The sequence below is a fragment of the Lithobates pipiens genome, unplaced genomic scaffold, assembly GCF_037356315.1.
Source record: "Lithobates pipiens isolate NorthernLeopardFrog02 unplaced genomic scaffold, aLitPip1_a1.2 Scaffold_8, whole genome shotgun sequence".
NCBI lineage: Eukaryota > Metazoa > Chordata > Amphibia > Anura > Ranidae > Lithobates > Lithobates pipiens.
In genome coordinates, this window is record NW_027507903.1 from 225,632,891 (window position 1) to 225,654,568 (window position 21,678).

The window sequence follows — 21,678 nt, forward strand, 5'->3', positions numbered from 1 at the left end:
AGTGCACACAAATTTATTATAAAAAACAAAAAAAAAAAAAAAAAAGCTGTGCTAATAAAACAAATTCTTGTCCATTTAAACACTGCAAAAGATGTGATGCATTCAGGGGATGTCGGATACTTCTTTTGTTACTCTAACGTTCATGCTAATGAAAAAAAAAAATAGAATTTTTTTTAAATTAAAAAACTTTTGGTGCCTTCAACATACATTCTTAGGAGGGATTTTAATATGAAAACAGTATGAAACATACTAGATTAGGATTTTTTTTAGTTAATTTTCCACTGCTTCAACCATCCTCTAATTCTGATAGACTTGAATACATATTTCTGGAACCTCCAACTTCTAAGCGATGCCACTGGAGACCATGATTTTCTACTTCAATATGAATGGTTTAAAATTACAAATACAAGAGACGATTTCTAAATATTTTGTAGAAAATCTGGGACACAACTACTTTGTTTTTTTACTTGCTGGGACTTAACCTGCAAGACCCTGTGTTCAGAGCTACTAAGTATTCAGCAGATTTCTAGTATTTGGACAAAATTGCTAAAAAATTCTGAGCCTAATATACCAGGCTTTAAAATCTTACCGATATGGCTAAATGAAGTAGATTTTTAATTTTTTATTATACGATTGATAAATCTAGCAGACCCTAACATCCAAGTTGAAATGTCAGAATGTGGCATTCTGAAATACTCATATCAAGCAAATGATTGATGCCTTACCGGTAGTAAATCCCCAGGCCCAGAAGGGCTTATTTAATTTTTAAGACCATCTATTCTTGGATCACATTGGTGTACTCTTTATAATTACTTCCTCCAGGAACAAGCCATTTTTACTCCATTATATAGTCCTAAACCATGGTTAACCCAGCTGGGGATAACTGTGCCAATTTTTGATTGATAGCCTTGTTGAATTATATCTTTTAGAAAGTTGTGCTAAATACAGTAAACTATCTTAAAAAAAAAAAAAAAAAGTCCACAAGTGATGTGTTCTAGTATTCCTGGTATCGCCACCATCCACCACCTTGAAGCGTGATCCTGTGTCTCAACACCACCACCAAAGGCTGAAAGGCTTGCTTACCAAATTATGTGGACCTCGCAATACAAAAGGTCACAAGCACTTGTGGCTTCATACCCAGCCAGGGCCTCTATAGCTTCAGGAGGGTCTTCCAAATTGACACATCAATCTTCCTGACAATTGTCACAGGAGTTCCCCAAAACATAAAAGGCTCCACAGTGTAAAATCGCCAAATTTTATTGTACATAAATTTTAAAAAGTTGCACTTACAGCAAAGATGCAAGTAAAGCACCCTAAATAATATGCGTAGGCCGGCACACATACAAAAAAAAAACAAAAAAAAACTGTCCGTTCCTAAGCAACGTCAACCGTTGGTGAAGTGTGTAAGATGGAGCGACACTCTGACGTCACCATTATTCGAGTGCCGGAAGGATTTTTTTTTGTACGTGTGCCAGGCTATGCATACGATTTAAGGTGCTTTACTAGCATCTTTACTGTAAGTGCAACTTTTATATTTATGTACAATAAAATTTAGATTTTTCACTTTGTGGAGCCTTTTATGTTTTGGGGAACTCTTAAGACAATCGTGCCAGGAAGATTGATGTGTCAATTTGGAAAACCCTCCTGAAGTTATAAAGGCCTTGGCTGGGTATGGAGTCACAAATGCTTGTGACCTTTTGGAATGCGAGGTCCACATAATTTGTTAAGCAAGCCTTTGGTGGTGGTGATGACACACAGGATCACACTTCAAGGTGGTAGATGGTGGTGAACACTAGAACACATTACTTGTGGACTGTTTATTTAGCAAACTTTTTCTAAAGCTATACTGCAGTGGAACTGTGCCAATAACACACAGAAAAGCTGCTGTTGGCATTGTTTTTTGTTTGTGTTTGCTATATATAGCATTTATTTTTTATTTCATTAGGCTTGTTGAATTCCAATCGCAAGATTGGTAAGTTCTTAGCGAACACGCCATTACAGGTCATACAAGCTTGTATACATAAGGATCAAGATGTCTTTCTTCCTTTTCATCAGGCAGGTGAGAATACGCAGAGAACTACAGAACTTAAAGTGGACCTTCAGTTGTTTTTTGAACTTTCATTCAGTGAAACCTTCACCCCTTGCTGTGCACTCATTGAGAACAACATTTTGTGGAATTAAAAACCTTATTTTCTTAACTTGCTCTGCTTCTAAAACACCTAGGCGTTTGACGCCGTTTCCTGCATTGCAGCGACTCCCGGGAGAGAAGTGTCTAAGCTCCCTGCAGTGCACCCCCCCCCCCCCCAATCTTGTGAGTTTGCTGGTAGAGGAGGTGGTGGGGCGGTCGGATGAAAGCTGTGAGATGTGACTGGAAAGCCGAGGACGGCTGCAGGGTTGGAGGGGGCTGGAAGTGGGTGGAGATAGGAGGAGATGGCAAAGGTTGATGTGCTTACACAGAGTGGAGATAAGTAAATCTTCCTTTCCCTGGTAGAAATTATATAATTTATAGTTCTCTATTTTTCTCAAACATTGTCCCATACCTCGCGTGTGCCATTTATAATGCAGCAATTTTCTGCTGCCATGGGGGGGGGGGGGGGAGCCTCTATTGCGCGCAGGAGTGGCCGGGCCCTTTCTGCACATGCTTCTAGGCCTTCAAATACATGTTAAATACAAACATGCTATAGGAGCCACAGCAGACGTTCGCCACCACTGCTATAGTAATGTGTGCACGTTAGAAGAGATGCAGCTTTTCTACTGTGCATGCGTGGCTGGGAGCCTATTACCATGCATGCACGAGATTTACTTGGCCGGCGGGGTGGAGCTGTCGGAAATAATGCGACTTGGGCTTCCTTTGCCCTCATAAGAAATGGCCACTCACAGCATCTGAGAGAGAGATATATAAAATAAAAAAATTTGACACAAAGATAAGCTGGCAATCGCGACCATTTCCAAGTTAGGATGTTTAACCACTTCAGCCCCTGAAAGATTTACCCCCTTCCTGACCTCTCTTTGCGATACGGCACTGCGTCGCTTTAACTGACAATTGCACGGTCTTGCGACATTGTACCCAAACAAAATTGAAGTCTTTTCCCACACAGACACTTGTTTTGGTGGCATTTGATCGCCTCTGCGCTTTACTTTTTGCGCTATAAACAATAAGCGTATATATTGGTTTGCGCAAAAGTTATTGCATCTACAAAATAGGGGATAGATTTATGGAATTTTTTATCTTTTTTTAATTAGTAATGGCAGCGATCTGCACTTTATCGCGATTGCAAAATTGTGGAGGACAGATCTTACTCTTGACACTATTTTGGGACCATTGCCATTTATACAGCGATCAGTGCTATAAAAATGCACAGATTACTGTGTAAATGTCACTGGCAGGGAAGGGGTTAAACACTAGGGAGCGATCAAGGGGTTAACTGTATTCCCTCAGCATGTTCTAACTGTAGGGGGGGTGGGCTCAGTAGAACATGACAGATCACTGCTCCCGATCGCTGGGAGCAGTAGATCCCCATCATGTTGCTAGGCAGAACAGGGAAATGCCTTGTTTACATAGGAATCTGCCTGTTCTCCCTCTCCGTGCCACCGCAAGCGCGCTAGCCACGGATGGCGCATTGACGTACGTTTTGCACACCCGTACCACTTTGCTGACATACATCACCGTGATACAAGTGGTTAAAGTGTATGTAAACCCACTCATCCTTTCTAAACTACTGCAATATTGGTTATCTAGAAGGATGTACATACCTCCTGCATGTATACTTATCTGTCAAACGTCTCCCCTCTGTCTGCTAGGAGACCCAAAACACTGCAGATTTTGTGGGTGGGTCCGCTTTCCAGGGCTCAGTGGGTGGAGTCGTGATGGTAGTAGACTCCCCGCCCACCTCTACATTCCCCTTATCAACATGCATTTTCTCTTGTGTATTTCTTACACTGAACTTCTGCTATGATCACTTACAACCAGTCAAAACCCAGAAAAGTCCCCACCTGACTTTAGCATGCCAAATCATGGTGAGGTGTGGAACAGCCAATCCTTGCAGAGCAGCAGAAGGAGTGGGGGAGGGAATTAAAAAATAATGCATGTCTCTTAGGCTAGTGCACAAGATATGTAAATCACCTGTCACACACAGCAAAGGGGAGGACTTGACAACATTTTTCTCTGTTTTATCTCACTAAACAATAAAAGGATTTCTCAAAGCTGGATCTTTGAGCTCTTTGCGTCAAGACTGGGCTCAAATGATAGGAAATTTTACACTCTACATTAGGACATCAAAAAAAAAAAAAAAAAGCCATAGTAGTTACCATGTGGTTTATAGGCCACCTTTAGGTGATGGACACTGGCACACCCTAAATTAAAAAGTGCACTCCCTGTATAACCCCTCCCACTGGTGGGAGCACCTCAGTTTTACAGCAAAGCAATATAGGTGTATACCAAAGGAGGGAGGGACCTCTGTGTCCCTTGATGTACTTCAAAAGAAGTGGATTTTACAGGTAAGCCATTTTTAAAAATCCCGTTTTCTTTTCATACATCAGGGGACACAGCCATTGTAGTTACTACGTGGGATGTCCCATAGCAATGCAAACTGAAGGGAGGGAGACAATAGTAGGGCACCAAGAGACAAGAGGACTCATACGGCAGCCTGCAGTACACTGCGCCCAAAGGCGATATCCTCATGATCTTTTACATCTACTTGCTAGAATTTGGCAAATGTATGGATTGAAGACCAAGTTGCGGCCTTGCAAATCTGAGCCATGGAGGCTTGGTGATGCACTGCCCAAGAAGAACTAACGGCCCTGGTGGAGTGCCTTTAAAATGAAAAAGGAGAAATTCTCTTTTTAAGCCAAAACCTTGATCACTTGGCGAATCTACCTAGAAATCTTAGATTCCGATGTTGCATGTCCTCTATTAGGACTGCCAGGCAACACAAACAAAAAACATCTGTTTTTATGCATCGGAGCGGTCACCTTTAGATGCACCTTGACCGCTCTTCTCATCACATCAAGGGAATGTAGTGACCTTTCATTCAGAGAACGAAGTTCTGAAAAAAAATGAAGGCAGAACAATATCCTGGTTTAAATGGAGAAAAAAAAAAAAGCCTGACACTACCTTCGGAAGGAAAACTGGGATGAGGCCGCAATACAACCTTATCTAAGAATAGTCCAACATGACTTTACAAGAAAGAGCAGCCAACCCTGATATTCTTCTTGCAGAAGATATGGTAATCAGGAAAAATATGTTACTTGTCAAAAAGACCAAGGGAAAAATCCTATATTGGCTCAAAAAGGCTGTTTTTGTAAAGCAGACAGGACTAATCTTAAATCCCAAGGATTCAGGGTGACCCAACTAGAGGATTAATCCACGTTTCCCCCTGAATAAGTTACGTGGTCATTGAAAAAACACTAAGGCCGATACATGGCCTTTGATAGTACTCGGGACCAGCTTCATTTCTAATCCTAGGACATATTTCCTGGGGTGCCAACCCTGGATTCACACCAGGAGACATATGCCTTCCAAAATCAGTATATGACACTGCAGGCCAGCTTCCTTGCATAACCAAAGTAGAAACTTCTGAAGCTGACAGCCCACAGTCTTATTTTAGAATGTGGGTCTCAATAGCCAAACCGTTAAATTGTGTTTGTAAGGAAGGATGGAACGCCGCACCTTGCGAAAGAAGGTCTGGCCACAGTGATACAGTGGCCAGTGGTACCACCATCTTTATGATCTTGGCAAACAAAGACTTCCTGGGTCACAAGAATCGCCTAATTTCCCTCTTGTTTACCCCTGCGAAGAAGGCGCGGAAGCAGAACAGGAGGGAAAGCATACATCAGTGAAAACTGATCCCATGGAAATAAGGCATCTGTTTTGTATGCCATTGGATCCCTTGTCCTTGACACAAAGTGCCCACTTCTCGTGCCCCCTTGGTGATTGATATAAGCCACAGCTGTGGCATTGTCAGATTGAGCCTACGGCACCTGGTATTCCCAGGCAGTGTGCCATCCAAGTACTAACCAGGCCCGACCCTGCTTAGCCTCTGAGATCAGACGAGATTGGGCGCTTTCAGGGTAATGTGGTCGTAGGCTAGATCCTGACAGGACAATATAGTCGGAGCATCCAGGCCTCCAGGGCCAGGCGTACTGCCCGAATCTCTACAATACTGATGGGCAAAGTCATCTCTGACCTGGACCATTTCCCCTGGCCAGACTTCTCCCAGGACTGCTCCCCAGCCCAAAGGGCTGGCATCTGTTGCCACTTTCCAGGATCTTCCTTTTAGAAGATTTTTGCATATCGACCATCAATTGAGGCTCTGGACACACTTTGGCGGATAAAAGTCGAGTTTGGATCTTCTTGTTCAGAGTTGACAGGATACTGTTTGGCAGCAGTCTTGAATGGAACTGCGCAAAAGGAACGGCCTTGAAGCCACCATCTTTCCTAATAAACACATGCAAAGATAAATAGGATTCTTCTTTGTTTTGACCCACCGAATCAGCTCCTTTAAGGAACAGATTCTTTCCTGGGGTAAAAATTCCTTTTAGTGGCCTGTATCTACGATCAGCCCTAAGTACTGTAATCTCAATGGTTTTAAGTAGGATCTTACTAGGTTGCGAATCCAACCTAAGTATTCCAGGTAGCTGACTGCGGTTTAAACGGGCTACCAATTGACCTATCAAGAGTAGAGAGTCTAAGTAGTCTAGTATCGTTACAGTTTGACCCCTTAACCTGGCTAAAGGAGGGGCCAGGATCTTTATACACACCCGAGGTGCAGAAGCCAGCCTGAAAAGTTAGAGCTACAAACTGGAAATGAAGATTTACTACCTCAAGCCGAGATACACAAAGCCGAAGTACACCCGGCTCCTCTTGCAGTCACGCCAACCTCCACTGATTGCGAGAGGAGCGAGTGCCGCTGACATACAGAAAGCAGAGCGTACTTCGGCTAGACTCGGCTCCTCTCGCAGTCCCACCCCTGACTGTGAGCAAAGCCAAGTCTAGCCGAAGTACACTCTACTTTCTGTATGTCGGCGGCACTCGCTCCTCTCGCAATCAGTGGAGATAGGCGGGACTGTGAGCAAAGCCTAGCCAAATTACACTGTGCTTTGTGCATCTCGGCTCCGCTCGCTCCTCTCCATTAACAGTCAGCAGAGATCAGCACCAAATTTAAATCAGGGCAAGGCTGCAAAGGCACTGGGCAAGGCTGCAATGATGGACAAGGCTGCAGATGGACACCGATAAGGCTGCATCGGTGGGCATTTAAATGTAAGTTTTTTTTTTTTTTACTTAAACTTCCCTCCTAAAAAAGTTTTTTGTCCTTAAAATTTCCTCCTAAACTTGGGGTGCGTGTTATACGCAGATAAATGTGGTATTATATAAGGGCCAGCAGAGCACTGGACAACACTAGGGACAAACTGGAGGTGAAATGATTTGATACAGTAATGTAATCTGTAAGATTGCAGTGTACTGTATATTTTTTTGTACTTTAATTTGCCGCTGGGCTTCACACCCCATGCGTCTCAACCCTCGCAGAGAACGGAGCCCAGAACACAGAGAAAACAACGGAGGAACAAAACAGAATCATGGTGACAAAGCAAGTATGCTGTACCAGGATTCTGTAATGCAATCCCAAGTGTGGTTCGGGGTTAGTGCTAATGACAACAAAATGTAACCCCCAGCCACACGCAGGAATACTGCTAGGAGGGTTAAGCCATCTTTACTGTAGTTCCTCTTTATTATGCAAGGTGAAGATCCGTGTCTAGAGGCGGAAAGGGCATTTGATGGCCTTAGCGCAATGTTTCAGCATATAGGTATTACTGTCTCTCTACATACATACACACTATATATATATATATATATATATATATATATATATATATATATATATATATATATATATATATATATATATATATATATATATATATATATATATATATACACACACACACATACAAAAAGTCAGGGATGCCCTTTACTTCTTGTAATTTACTCTAAATGAATAACCGGTAAAGACTTTTAAAGCATCACCTATAGACAGTTTTAGGTAGTAAAAGTTGTCGCCATTTAACAGGCATCTGCAGTTTTAAATCTTGATCAGTTTGGCATCTTGAAACGTGGTCTTCTATTTAACCAGAAATTGGATATTGTGTTTTTGTGCACCAAAATTCATTTAGGTGTATTTTTTATTTTATATTTTAGACAATTTGGTTTGATAAACATTCGGGCAAATGTGACAACAAAAACAAAAAAAACGCAAAACCCACCATTTTATTCTCCAGGGTCCCTGCTTTCAGAATATAATGTTTGGGGGTCTAAGAAGGTATGAAGAGGATATGGGTAAAGATCCAATTATGTATATAACAATCTTTCGAAAAAATAGTGGCCAGTGCTAATTGGCCCAGCAGGTGTTCACATTTTTGTTTCTATAAAATTTTAATCTATATAGGATAAGATTGGGTTTCTGTTTTTAATGCTTGAGAACAAAAATCTAATCTTAAAAGAGATATTGGAAAAAAAATACATAGGACAGATCATCACTTTTGGGTGGTAAAACTACAAATGACAGACCTAACCAAGTCCTTTTAGAATCACTAATCACTCTGTGGACTTATGCAGACAACACAATAAAGTACCTGTGCTAGTAAAGAAACAAAACAGTGTTGCTGGAGTGTGAACAGAAAGAAGCCATCCTAGGAAGGGAAGGTCTCCCCCCCCCCCCCCAGGCACACAGCTATCTGCTAGAAGGGAGCAAGTGCTTCTGCTGGTTCTATCCACCTGTGCCAATCAAAATACCATGGCGGGCACACGCAACAGCCAAGCCTTCACCCTGGACCTCTATATCATATAATGGCTGCACTACACTTTATTTTTCCTCATTTGTGCACTCCAGCACAGTAAGGTTAGCCATACACTTGAATATTTAATAAATCATGCAATTTCCCCCATCCATGCTAAAGGAATCTGCTCTCCCAGCTGCTGTATTCAAACAGCTGCAGCACAAGTGGCTGTCTGAATATGGGGTAACTGCATCCAAATGCAGTCTATGTTTTGGCCAACAGTTTTTCAACTGGCTCAGTTTGTCAAGCCAGGTGGTGACAACAGGGTCACAGACAGGTTGAATTTCAACGAATTCAGCAAGAAATCGGTCAAAAATGAATGTATGGCTATCCTTAGTTGCAAGTTACAAAGGTGTAAAAAGACTAATCAGTCCTATTTCAAAAGACTTGGTGAGCTTAGTTTAATTTTGGATATGACATTGGCAAAATTGGAGACAAAAAAACAAAAACAAAGCACAAAATTGGTTAAGGTGGTCTGTGTGATTAAGAAGAAAAAAAAATAATAAAATGTACCTGCAGTGGTTTTACTTCTTGCTGTGGAGCAACATAGCCGACTTGCTGAGATGGTGGTGGCGGTGGTGGGGGTGGTGGCAATCCCTGAGGCACGCTAGATGGAGCAGATACCTGCACTAGAGGTATTGGTGGGTGAAGATGGATAGGGAGTGGAGGAGGATGAATGTTGTATGGATTGTGCTGCATGCTCACTAAGGGGGGATGGACTCCCACTGAATATGGGTAAATATTCACTGGCTGTGGAGGAGGAGCAGGAGGTGCAGGAGGCGCGGTCATCGGTTGCTGCACTACATTCATTTGAGTCTGCACCATATTAACTGGCATAGGAGCACTTTCAGTCTGTTGACTTGGTTGTTCTTTGAGAGCTTGGTCTGTTTTGGAACAAAATCAGGAGATTATTTATATATAATTAAACAGTGTGCTAATTAAACAGTTAAATGATTCTGCAATACCATGACCTAAACACTAACCTAGGTTAAACATACATTTGTATGAGAACACATTTTTCTACTTTCTTTGAAAAAACAAAACTCATTAACCACTTTGTAAACATCAATACATTATAGGATTTGAAAGATGTTTTAGATGCAAACAGCTGTTTTGTTTTTTCAAAGAGAAAAGTATAGTGATTTTAACAGGTGTGCCCAACCTTTTGAAGAGCAAGGGCCACTTAAGTGACATAATAACCAGTTGAGGGCCACAATGAGCCGAGCAGGCAGATGACAGGTCCGCGTCCACTGTGCATATGCAGAGCGGACACAGCCTGCTCTACTCTATGAGCCCTCAGATGAAATGGAAGGGGATGGATCCCCTTTGGTTTTATTTTTTTTAGCGGATCGGACTTCAAGTAGGCGGGTGTAAATGGACAGAGTGCACCTGCGGCTTAGCTGCACCTTGCCACAGACTTCCATTATATCCTACAGGTGTGGTGCACTTTCTGAAAACGCACCAAAGCACCTGCAGTTTATAGCAGAAGTCTTTGGCTGTGCAGCTAACACCCAGGTGCACCTGCAGATTCAGTTTGAAAGTAGTCCAGTAACAACTGCAGAACAGATTTGCCCATATACTGTATACACTGATTTAGGCTTATTAACTGACTTAATAATAATAATAATAATAATAATCTTCCATTCTACAGGTACTGCCGGCTGTTGCTGTCCCAGGAGGAGTATAATTGGCATCACTCCGCCTGTGACAGGAGCAGGCACTATACAGGAATCATCTTATGTGGCTCTGCTCCCTACGCAGCCGTGCTTCCTCTAGCGCTGGCTCCATTCAGGACACTGATGTTCTGGGGCGGTGGGTTCAGAACCTGTGATCTGAGGTCATACAACACCCATGATCATACAACGCCATCTTATGATAGAACACTTATGCAATCAGTGAAGATAACATGTTCCTACAAGAAGGCAGCTACAACCAGCTGTCTGGAATGTAATATGGGCAGGGCTTAACCACATTTCTGAAGAGTTGCCCATGTATCTAGGCATTATTGGGCATAGGTATTAGCACCAGAGGTAATTGATTCAGGGAGTATCCAATTGCTTCCTGGGGAATCGTAACAAACTGGATCATAATTTTACTATTTGTGTGTTTTTTTTTATTGGTTGAACTAGATGGACGTGTCTTTTTTTTAAATCAGACTATAACTTATTTTCAACTATGGAGCTCTCGGCACATGGAAACAAAAAATATCTCTGGACATATTAGGAGTGGTAATGTGTTTAAAATGTACAGATTTAACTGTGGCCACTCTAATCCATTGAGGAACACAGGGGTTCTCAGGCTGTTTTTATATTCCCATCAAAAGGATGAAAAGGACAATGGGAAAAAAAAGCCAACCAGCAGTGGATAACTGCCCACATCAATCATGCCTGTTTTTTTTTTTGCACGTGTCCTCATGACAGTGGATGTGTTTACTTCAGCTCTGCTCTTTTCTGTTCAATTGGAAGAGGTATCAGCAGCAGCTGGTAGATTTATGTAGGATGCGTTAAATCCTGGAAGTCTCTTCAGACAGCTAAAGGAACACAGATTCCCAGTTCATTATCTACACTGGAATTCTCCACTGCAGTCCTGTAATCGGCAGTGACTACCTGTCTGTGTACCAAGTTCATGGGGCTCAGCTATTCAGACATGGCCAGAATGTCAGGAGATATTGCCAGTTTAAAAAAAAAAGAAAAAAAGACCGACATTCTACCCGTGTATATGTCAGACGTGCATGCTGCTGCTCCCAATCAGCACTCTCAGCCAATGGGCGGGAGGGTGGGGAGTGCATCCCTATGTCGGAACAGCTTAGCTGGACCAAACTCGCATGGTTAGTACAGTGTGTACCCGGCTCAAGTCTGGGGAATTATCAGTCCAGAGACAAGATAGATGCGCTGAACATGTTACATCTTAAATATCAGTGTAACAAGTTCACAAAGGCAAACATCCTTTAAGGCTTTGTTTGCCAATGTTCTGACCTCCTGTAGGCAGTATACCCGACTAATGTATCTACAAACTTAAAAAAAGTCAAAATTTTAAATTATATTCATTTGCACATTGAATTTCAATTTTTAGTTCCCCATTAGGTTGGATTCTGTGACGCAAATTCACGATGCCCTGCGAATATGCACGGCTATGTCACACATTTAACAAAGTCGGTCTTCTGAACTACAGAGTTGCCAGGAGGAATTTCAGAAGCCAATACAGGAATCACTGCTTCCAGGTAGCAAGGAACCATGGGACATGTAGTTCTCAGAAATAGAAAGTAAACCAAAGGAATGCGCAGTTAAGTTGAAAAGTATGCAGGGAGTCCAAGAAAAGATTTTGTTTAGATCAGGAGGCAGTAAAATCACAGCTCAGCTACCTACTTTTTCTGTCCCCCAGCTGCCAATGTGAACGAGTTTTTAGAGAGAATGAGAGATGTTTTAATGAGTTGTAAAATTTACAACACAGTAGTGTACAAGTGGAAAGCAGGACGAAGTTCAACTTGAAAGGGGGTTCATTCCCAGCTGTGACTCGTGTGTGCATACAAATTTAACCTTGAGCTACTGAAATTTTAGAAACAGGGTTTTCTTAATTTTTGGGACACGGGAATTCAGATTTACTTAGAAGATCTATAGTCACAGCACACACCCCAAGATCGGTGTGCATTTAGATGCTTTACGGATTTTAAAATGGCATGGGATATATCTGGGAAACTCGAAGGGATGAAACTGCGCGTTGCTTCCATTTTCTATACCAGAGATCGGGGACCTTCAGGTCTTCAACAAGCTCTGTGGTAGGCTGGTGGAAGCAAAGACTTTCATTCCGGGCTCTGCCAGAATGGGAGAGAGCACCCCACCACCGCCTGTAAAAACCATACAGCGGCTAATTACTCCGCTAGGATGGCCTTTACATAAAAGCCGGCTGAAATTCACAGCGTAAAGCACTCTACCCAACGGATGACCTCAATGCTCAATTCCTCAGCCTTAAACCTTATTGTGGTAAACTAGTGGCAGATACTTTAAACATTGTATCTATCTGCAATAGATAGTTAACACCTGGTGCCTGACTAGTGTTGGACTAGTGTACATGCACATGGGTATATTAAAACAATTCCATTTACTGGACCCTTCTGCCAGGACCTGGCATGGGAAAAAATAAATAAAATTGGCGCATACTTATGCATGCATGACATGTATAGGTGAATGTGTGCAATTTCATTCTAAGGACTAGAAAATTTGTTCCAGCTACTAGAAATGAAACTACACGCAAACGTGCACATTTAGTTATGCCTGTACGTGTACATATTCTCTGAATGCAGGTTTGTGGCATTTTCATGTTTTGGTTCTCTAAATGCTGCTCTAAAAATGTTTATGCCTGTGTGCAAGAGGCCTCGCTCACTGAGTTTTCAGAGACTGGGTCAACCCGGAGTTGTTCCATGATTTGGAACTGGAAATAGCTTGGTAGGCTAACAGTACGCCAAGGTATGGAAAGCACCACAATGCAGAGCAGTGTCCAAAGGTCACATTGCAGGTTAGCCCTGCACACCCAATCCGGCAGGGTCCGGGTACAACCTCCAAACCCAGTGTGGAAGAGCTGCAGATTCAGATAGCTGCTATCAAAAACAGGATTTTTAAAGCAGCTTACCTGTAAAATCCTTTTCTTTGATGTACATCAGGGGACAGAGCCATAGTACTTACTATGTGGGTTATAGGGCCACTGATAGGTGATGACACTGGCACGCCCTGAGGCAAGAAGTGTACTCAATATATAACCCCTCCCACTACTGGGAGTCCTCAGTTTTGTAGCCAAGCAATACAAGTGTATACCAAGAAGGGGGGGACCTCTGTGTCCCCTGATGTACATCAAAGAAAAGGATTTTACAGGCAAGTTGTTTTAAAAATCCTGTTTTCTTACATCGGGGACACAGAGCCATACTTACTATGTGGGATGTCCCATAGCAATGGCAACTGAAAGGAGGGAGACAAAAAAAAAAAAAAAAAAAAAAGGAGGCCAGGACTCCTACTGCAACTTGCAGTACACTGCACCCAAAAGCAGTATCCAGTATCCTCATGACCTTTAACATCGATTTGATAAAATTTGGTAAATGTATGAACTGAAGACCAAGTTGCAGCCTTACAGATCTGAGCCAGAGGCCTGACGATGCACTGCCCAAGAGGCACTAATTGCCCTGGTTGAGTGTGCTTTAACATGAAAAAGGAGGAATTTTCTTCTTTAAGCCATAAGCCTGAATAATGACTTGACAAATCCATTTGAAAATGGTAGATTTTGATGCTGCCTTTCCCCTTTTTGGATCTTCTGGCAGCACAAATAAAAACATCTGTTTTACGAACCTGAGGGGTTGCCTTTAAATAGACTCTGATGGCTCTAACTACATCAAGGGAATGTAATGCCTTCTCTTCCCTAGATAGAGGTTCTGGGAAGAAAGGAAGAACATCCTGGTTTAAATGAAAACCTGTCACCACCTTTGGTAGGAAATCAGGAGGAGGAAGTAAAACCACCTTATCCTTATGCATGATCAAATATGGTTCTTTACAAGAAAGAGCTACTACTACCGATACTCAACAAAAGACAAACAAAAGAAATGGCAACCAGAAAGATTAACTTTCTAGTCAAAAAAACCAAGGGAATTTCCCATAAAGGTTCAGACTGCTGATTCTGCAAAGCTGATAAGACCAAATTTAAATCCCAAGGATTTAGAGGTGCCTTGATAGGGGGATTAATCAGTGTTACCCCCTGAAGAAAGCTGCGCACCAGAGAGTGGGAAGCAATAGGCCATTGAAAAAATACAGACAAGGCCAAGATCTGGCCCTTGATGGTACTCAAGGCCAGCTTCATTTCTAATCCCATTTAGGGTTCTACCTATGACATTTCCTGGGGTGCCAACCCCTGGATCCACACCAACAAACACATGCCTTCCAGACTTTATAGCAAATGATTCTGGAAGCCGGCTTCCTGGCATTATTCAAGGAGTGGGTCTCAATAGCCAAACCATTAAAATTTAGAGTCGGTAAGGTAGGATGGAATACCGGACCTTGTGCGAGAAGGTCTGGCCATAATGGCAGAGTCTAAGGGACTCCTACCACCATCTTTATGATCTCGGCAAACCAAGATCTTCTGGGCCACCAGCATTACCTCCTTTCATTCCTGCTTGATCCTGCAAAGACGACACGGAAGTAGCAGAACTGGAGGAAACGCATAGTTCAGTGAAAACTGACCCTATGGGAAGACTAATGCATCTGTTCCGCATGCTAGCGGATCCCTCGTTCGACACAAAGTTGTCGACCTTGTTGTTGAATCTGGACGCGAACAGGTCCATGTCTGGAATACCCCATTTCTGACATATCGCTAGGAAGATGTTGGGGTTAAGAAGCCATTCCTCCAGAAATAATTGTTGGCGACTCAAGTTGTCCGCCTGCCAATTCTCTATTTCTGGAATGAATATTGCAAACAGGCAAGGAATGTTGTGTTCTGCCCAAGCTAGAACATGAGTCACCTCTTTTTGGGCTGCACGACTTCTCGTGCCCCCCCCCTGGTGATTGATGAAAGCCACAGTCGTGGCATTGTCGGACTGAATCCTGACAGGACAAAACTTTAGGGCCAGATGTACTGCCTGAATCTCCAAAATGTTGATAGGCAAGGTCCTCTATAACTTAGACCATCTCCCCTGGACAGAATCTTCTTCCAGGACTGCTCCCCAGCCTAGAAGGCTGGCATCTTGTCACCACTTTCCAGGAAACTGGTAGAAACGATTTTCCCTTTTGGAGGTTGCTGGATACCAACCACCAAATTTAGGCTATGAAGTACAACGGGAGCCAAGAGTATTGGAAAATCCAAGGCCTGAACCTTTTTGTTCCAGGCCGACAGGATGGTGCTTTGAAGCAGTCTTGAGTGAAACTGCACTCGAAGGAGGCCACCATTTCCCCAACAATTTCATGCACAACCGAATGGAAGGATTTTTCTTTGCTGTGATGAGTTGAATTAGTCCTATAATGGAACCGATTCTTGTCTGGGGTAAGAATACCTTTTTGTGTACGGTATCAATGACCAGTCCCAAGTACTGTAATCTCCTTGATGGTTTTAAGGAAGATTTTTCTAGGATGAGTATCTAACCTAGAGATTCCAGGTAGTTTACAGCTGTGTCCAGACTCTGGTTTAGACCTGAGAATGATCGATCTATTAAAAGTAGATAGTCTAAATAGGCTAGGAGCAATATGCCTTGAGCCCTTAACCACTTGCTTACTGGGCACTTAAACCCCCCTCAGTCCCAGACCAATTTTCAGCTTTCAGCGCTGATGCACTTTGAGTGACAATTGCGCGGGCATACAACACTGTACCCAAATGAAATTTTTATCATTTTTTTCCCACAAATAGAGCTTTCTTTTGGTGGTATTTAGTCACAGCTCGGAGTTTTATTTTTTGCTAAACAAACAAAAAAAGATGCAAAAAAAAAAAAAAAATCATGTTTTAATAGTTTGTTATAAAATTTTGCAAACGGGTCATTTTTCTCCTTCATTGAAGTGCGCTGATTAGGCGGCACTGATGGGCTGCATTGGTGGGCACTGATGGGCTGCATTGGTGGGCACTGATGGGCTGCACTGGTGGGCACTGAGGCATAGTTAAGGCGGCACTAATAGGCACAGATAAGGCGGCACCGATGGGCACAGATAAGGCGGCACTAATAGGCACAGATAAGGCGGCACCGATGGGCACAGATAAGGCGGCACTGATGGGCAAAGATGGGCACAGATAAGATGGCACGGATGGGTGGCACGGATAAGTGGCACGGATGGGTGGCACGGATGGGCACTGATAGGTACCACAGATAGATGGGACTGATGGGCACTGATAGGTGGCACTGATAGGTGGCTCTGATAGGTGGCACTGCTGGGCACTGATGGGCGGCACTGCTGGGCACTGATGGGCGGCACTGGGGTGCAGCACCTGAGGCAGATTTTGGGTGGCACTGTGGGTGGCACTGCTGGGTGGCACTGCTGGGTGGCACTGTGGGCACTATGGGCACTGCTGGGTGGCACTGACAGGGGGGCACTTACTTTATTTCAGGATGGCACTGCGGGTGGCAGGTGGGCACTGGCAGGGGGCAGGTGTCCGTTTAAATTGCTGGCCGTGATCGGGACTGATGTCCCGAACACGGCCGCCGGCGATCGGCTTTTTTTTTTCTCCTCGCGCTGTCAGCGCGAGGAGGAATACTAGCCGATTACCGGCTCCGTTTTATCACATGATCAGCTGTCATTGGCTGACAGCTGATCACGTGATAAGGGGTCGGGATCGACCCCTTACACGGATCGGTGATCAGGCGAGTCTCACGGACTCGCCGATCACAGAGCGCGCCGCGCGCGCCCCTCAGGGGGCGCGCAGGCCGCTCGTAACCGGGACTACGTCAATAGACGTAGTCCCGAAAATGTGGGTCCGCGCTATTGCCGTCATTTTGCAATAGCGCGGATCCCAAGTGGTTAATCTGGCTAAAGGAGGTGCCAGAATATTTGAGAACACTCGTGGTGCTGTGGCTAGACTGAATGGCAGGGCCACAAACTGAAAATGACTTCACAGAAATTTCTGGTGAGCGGGAAATATTGGCACGTGGAGATATACGTCTGATATCAGAAGCCAAAAATCCTCCTCCTTGCAGGATTGAAACAACCGATCGGATTGACTCCATGCGTAAGGATCGAATGTTTAAGTGCCGATTCAAATCTTTGAGATCTAGAATGGGTCTTACCTCTCCGTTTGGTTTTGGAACTGTGAAAAGATTTTAATAAAAACCTGTGCCCTGTTCCATTAAGGGAACCTCTGATATCACCAACTGGGATAAAAGATAATCCAGAGCTAGAAAGACTTTCTCTGGATCCTTGGGAACATTTGACTTTAGAAAACGATGAGACGGAAACTCTCAGAACTCTAGTTTGTAACCTAGAGAAACTGCAGAAGCCACCCAACTGTCTTGACATTGTTCCTGGCAGATCTTTGAGAATTGCAGGAGCCTTCCCCTTAACCCGAGCGAAGGTGCCCTTTCATATGAGGGCTTTAGCATTCCGCTTTGTGGGCTTTCTGCCCCAAGATCTCTTCTGACCCTGGTGCTGTCCTTGGGATCGTTCCCTGGAACCTGACAGTTGAGGCCGTCGAGACTGCCTAGAGGTTGATGCCCCTGGCACAGGCGAGGCAGCAAGTTTAGAGGAGAAATGTTAACCTCTTTACTGGTAAAAGAGAGCTTTTCCCATTAGAGATCCTTTGGATGTATTTATCCAAATCATCTCCAAATAGCCGTTCACTATGAAAAGAGAAACTGGCCAAGAGCTTTTTACATGGTGCTTCGGCTGACCAATTTTTCAGCCATAGAACTCTGCAAAAATGCACTAGTACAAGCATAAGCCGTGAGGCTTGAACGATAGAATCTTTCATAGCATCTACTGTGAAATATAGTGCGTCTGATACACCAGCTCATTGCTGGGCCTGCTGATCAGGCAGAATTTTAAGCATCACCAAAAACTGTTCCTTAATGGACTGGGATACACCAATTGCGGCAAGAACCAGCTGCGCTACTGAACTTGCTAAAGACATATTGCTTTTAGAAAGAAGTTCCAACTCTATCTGTTGGATCCTTTAACATCAGCGCATTATCCACCGGACATTCTGGAGATTCTTGTTCATTGAGGCGATTGCAGCATCAAACGACATTGGGGCGCAGGAGGAGAACCAGACCTCCCTTTCTAACCGGAGGATCTGCTTGTGGCCAGAGGAGAGGTTAAATTAAGGCTTCTGTGCCGTTTCACGCATCAGGTGGTGAATGCTCAATATAGCCCCCAGTGGTGACACATACGCATGACAACAGAACACAAAAGGAGAAATTCTTAAGAAAATCTCCACTTACCTTTCCTCGCAGCAGGGGTATCTGAGATAAACCCAATCTTCACCCTTCACAGAGAGCTCTGAAACCTTAAGGAACAAGGAACCTAGGGGTTACCCACAATCCTGGACCTGCAACTGCACCCTGCCAGTAAAAACTTTATGGCCTTACTACCAAAAAGTACTGGATCCCAGGGTCCAGCTCTCTTAAAAGAGAAGCAGTCGCAAGCAAAACCTTGTTTCTTCGGACACGAAGCCCGGGTACCATTCCTTTAGCCCATGAAAGGACATCTGAAAGGATCCGATCAGCATGGCTAGCTCCATCAAGGACTGCTTCCAGTGGAGCTCAGCACATCTTTACTCATGACCAACACCTTAGACACTGGCGAGAAAACTGAGGACTCCCAGTAGTGGGAGGGGTTATATAGGGAGTATACTTCTTGCCTTAGGGCGTGCCAGTGTCCATCACCTATTAGTGCCCCTATAACCCACAAAGTACTATGGCACCGTGTCCCCTGATGTAAGAAAAGGGCAAATAGATGTCCTCTCACTCGAAAAAAAGTGGGGTGGCCCCTTTATTGTGAAAGACTTGTCACCATGTCATTGGCTTGGACATGCAGAACTTGTGACAGAACTGAATGAAGTATTTAGCTTTTTAAGCAGAGGTCTGAAAGGGACAAAAGTAAAAAAACGACCAAAACCTGGCACCCAAGCCTCCTTAAGAGTGCTCTTTCCACCCGTGTCTTCCTTAATAAAAAGGCATCTAATGACTCTGAAGAGTCGTATGTCATCAAATAGAATACTTTCTGTACATTTCTTATAAACTGTCTTAGTATACCCATTTTGCAGACTGGCAAAAAAGTAATAGAAATCCCCAACAGTTGCATGGCCTGGATTGACAGAGTTAAGAGGCTTTAAGGTGGGCCTCAACTTTTGGAAGACTGGGACAGCCTCAACCGGAAATGTAAGGAATTTGTTCAGGCAAGTATAATGTCAGTCCACCACTGGAATTTTTCAATTTGTGGTAGCCTTCTCAACTCGGTACGGTTGTTTAAACTGCGTGACAAGAGTGTGCACTTGTCTGGACATGGCCAGTCCTCATACAGGACATCATGTACTAGTGAGTAAACAGAAAAGAACCTACATTTCTTGGACTTTGGAACAGCTCACATACTGTGACCTCAGGTTCAAGGTGGGCACAGTTTTGACTTTAAACAGGAGGATACCTTGTCCACCGACACCTTAAAGGTTACTTTCAGCTTTGGAGAGATTCAGAGCAACCTTATCCTCCTGGACAGAGTTTAGACTCCAAGCACCCTTTCAGTTCCCCATCTTGCAACATTGCTGCGAAGGACATGACAGGCAATGACTCAGTAGGGGGTGCCTACTAGCCATACTTAAGCATTTCTGTGCCACCAGTCTATCAGGGCAAAGACTTTGCCGCCATATAGGTTTAAAATTCCTCCCTAGTTACAAGGTGGAATGGGGTGTACTTGAGGAAATGAAAATACTGAGGTGCAGAGACTGCGGTCCAAAGAACAAGGTGAAGCGTTCTGAGAACAAACATAAATAACCTAATTTTCCAGTGCACAGTACTGGCCTGCTCCCCTGTCCGACTTCCACTGTGAGGGAGATTACCTATGGAGCGCACTTAGTCTTAATCAGTGCAGTGTGCTGCTCAAAGCAAATAGGGAGTGGCGGTCCTGTGTCTGACGGATAATTTGGTGAGGGCTGATATAGAGACCTAGGCCACATTCTGAAGCAGGGTAGCTGCTGGAACCGTATGTATGTCTGAGCAGAGCAATGTACTCATGATGGTGTCTAGGAGTCAGAGGGAGGGCTGTGAACTTCCTAAAGAGGGTGGAACTATGAAGAACAGGCTCACCGAAAACCCAAATATGGCCAAGGGGCTGCATCAAAATTTCCTTAGCATGTGGATAGTAGTGCACGCTATGCCAATAGCTGCGACAAACTGTATAAAGTGGTGCACATTAGGCTATGGCTGCAGCTTTTTAATATAGTCTTCCTGCAACACAGCCCCCCATTGGGCCTGTGTCTCAGATTAAAGCGGAGGTCCACCCTAGTGGACCTTCCGCTCATTGGAACCCTCCCCCCCTCCAGCGCCACAATTGGCACCTTTCAGGGGGGGAGGGGGGTGCAGGTACCTGTACAGTACAGGTATCTGCACCCACTTTCGGAGTAGATTCTGCAGAAGGTACGCCCCTTTCCGCAGGTCCCCCGCTGCCTGCTGGGAAACACACGGATCCCAGAGACAGCGGGGACCATCCTTTTTGCGCAGCATGACACACGCATGCACAGTAGGGAACCGGGAAATGAAGCCGAAAGGCTCCACTTCCTGATTCCCATACCCAAGATGGCGGCGGCAGCACCCGAGAGACGATCGAGAGATAGGCTTCGGGTGGCGACATGGCGGGCGCACTGGGCGGGTAAGTGTCATTTTAAAAAAGTCAGCAGCTGCAGTATTTGTAGATGCTGGCTTTAAAAAAAAAAAAAAAAAAAGGCGGATTCCCGCTTTAACAAACGAGGTTTAAAATGTTGCCCATCCACCCTTATACACATGCTGAATACTGTTGGTTAACATCAGTCTAAATAATTTTTTTATACTGCTCTTCAGTGTAATCACATAGCTCTGCATTGAAAGACTGCCCAAACAATTATTTAAACAAATGACATATCATTAGAGAATAATGTATTATATATATATATATATATATATATATATATATACACACACACACACACACACACACACACACACACATATATATATATATATATATATATATACACACACATATACATATATACACACACATACACACCTCATGAAGCGTGTGTATACAGAAGGGGACCATAACATTTTAAAGCCCAATTGTTTTTTTTTACCTTTTGTGCTAGGCAAAACATTACTATTGCAAACCCCATCTATCCCCGATGCAAAGTTAAAACTTATTGTTGCTG

The 21,678-nt window shown here is 43.8% G+C and overlaps 1 protein-coding gene and 1 pseudogene across 1 annotated transcript in view; both read right to left on the reverse strand.

The window, feature by feature from the left end:
- Window positions 1–21,678, reverse strand: part of SCAF11 (SR-related CTD associated factor 11) — a gene marked incomplete in the record, with an annotated part of 153,932 nt that overhangs the window by 40,576 nt on the left and 91,678 nt on the right. Inside the window, 1 exon segment of the mRNA XM_077472975.1 lies at window positions 9,346–9,716. Within this exon segment, the coding sequence (XP_077329101.1) occupies window positions 9,346–9,716 (371 nt within the window).
- On the reverse strand, window positions 5,968–6,086 carry LOC143965241 (5S ribosomal RNA; annotated as a pseudogene).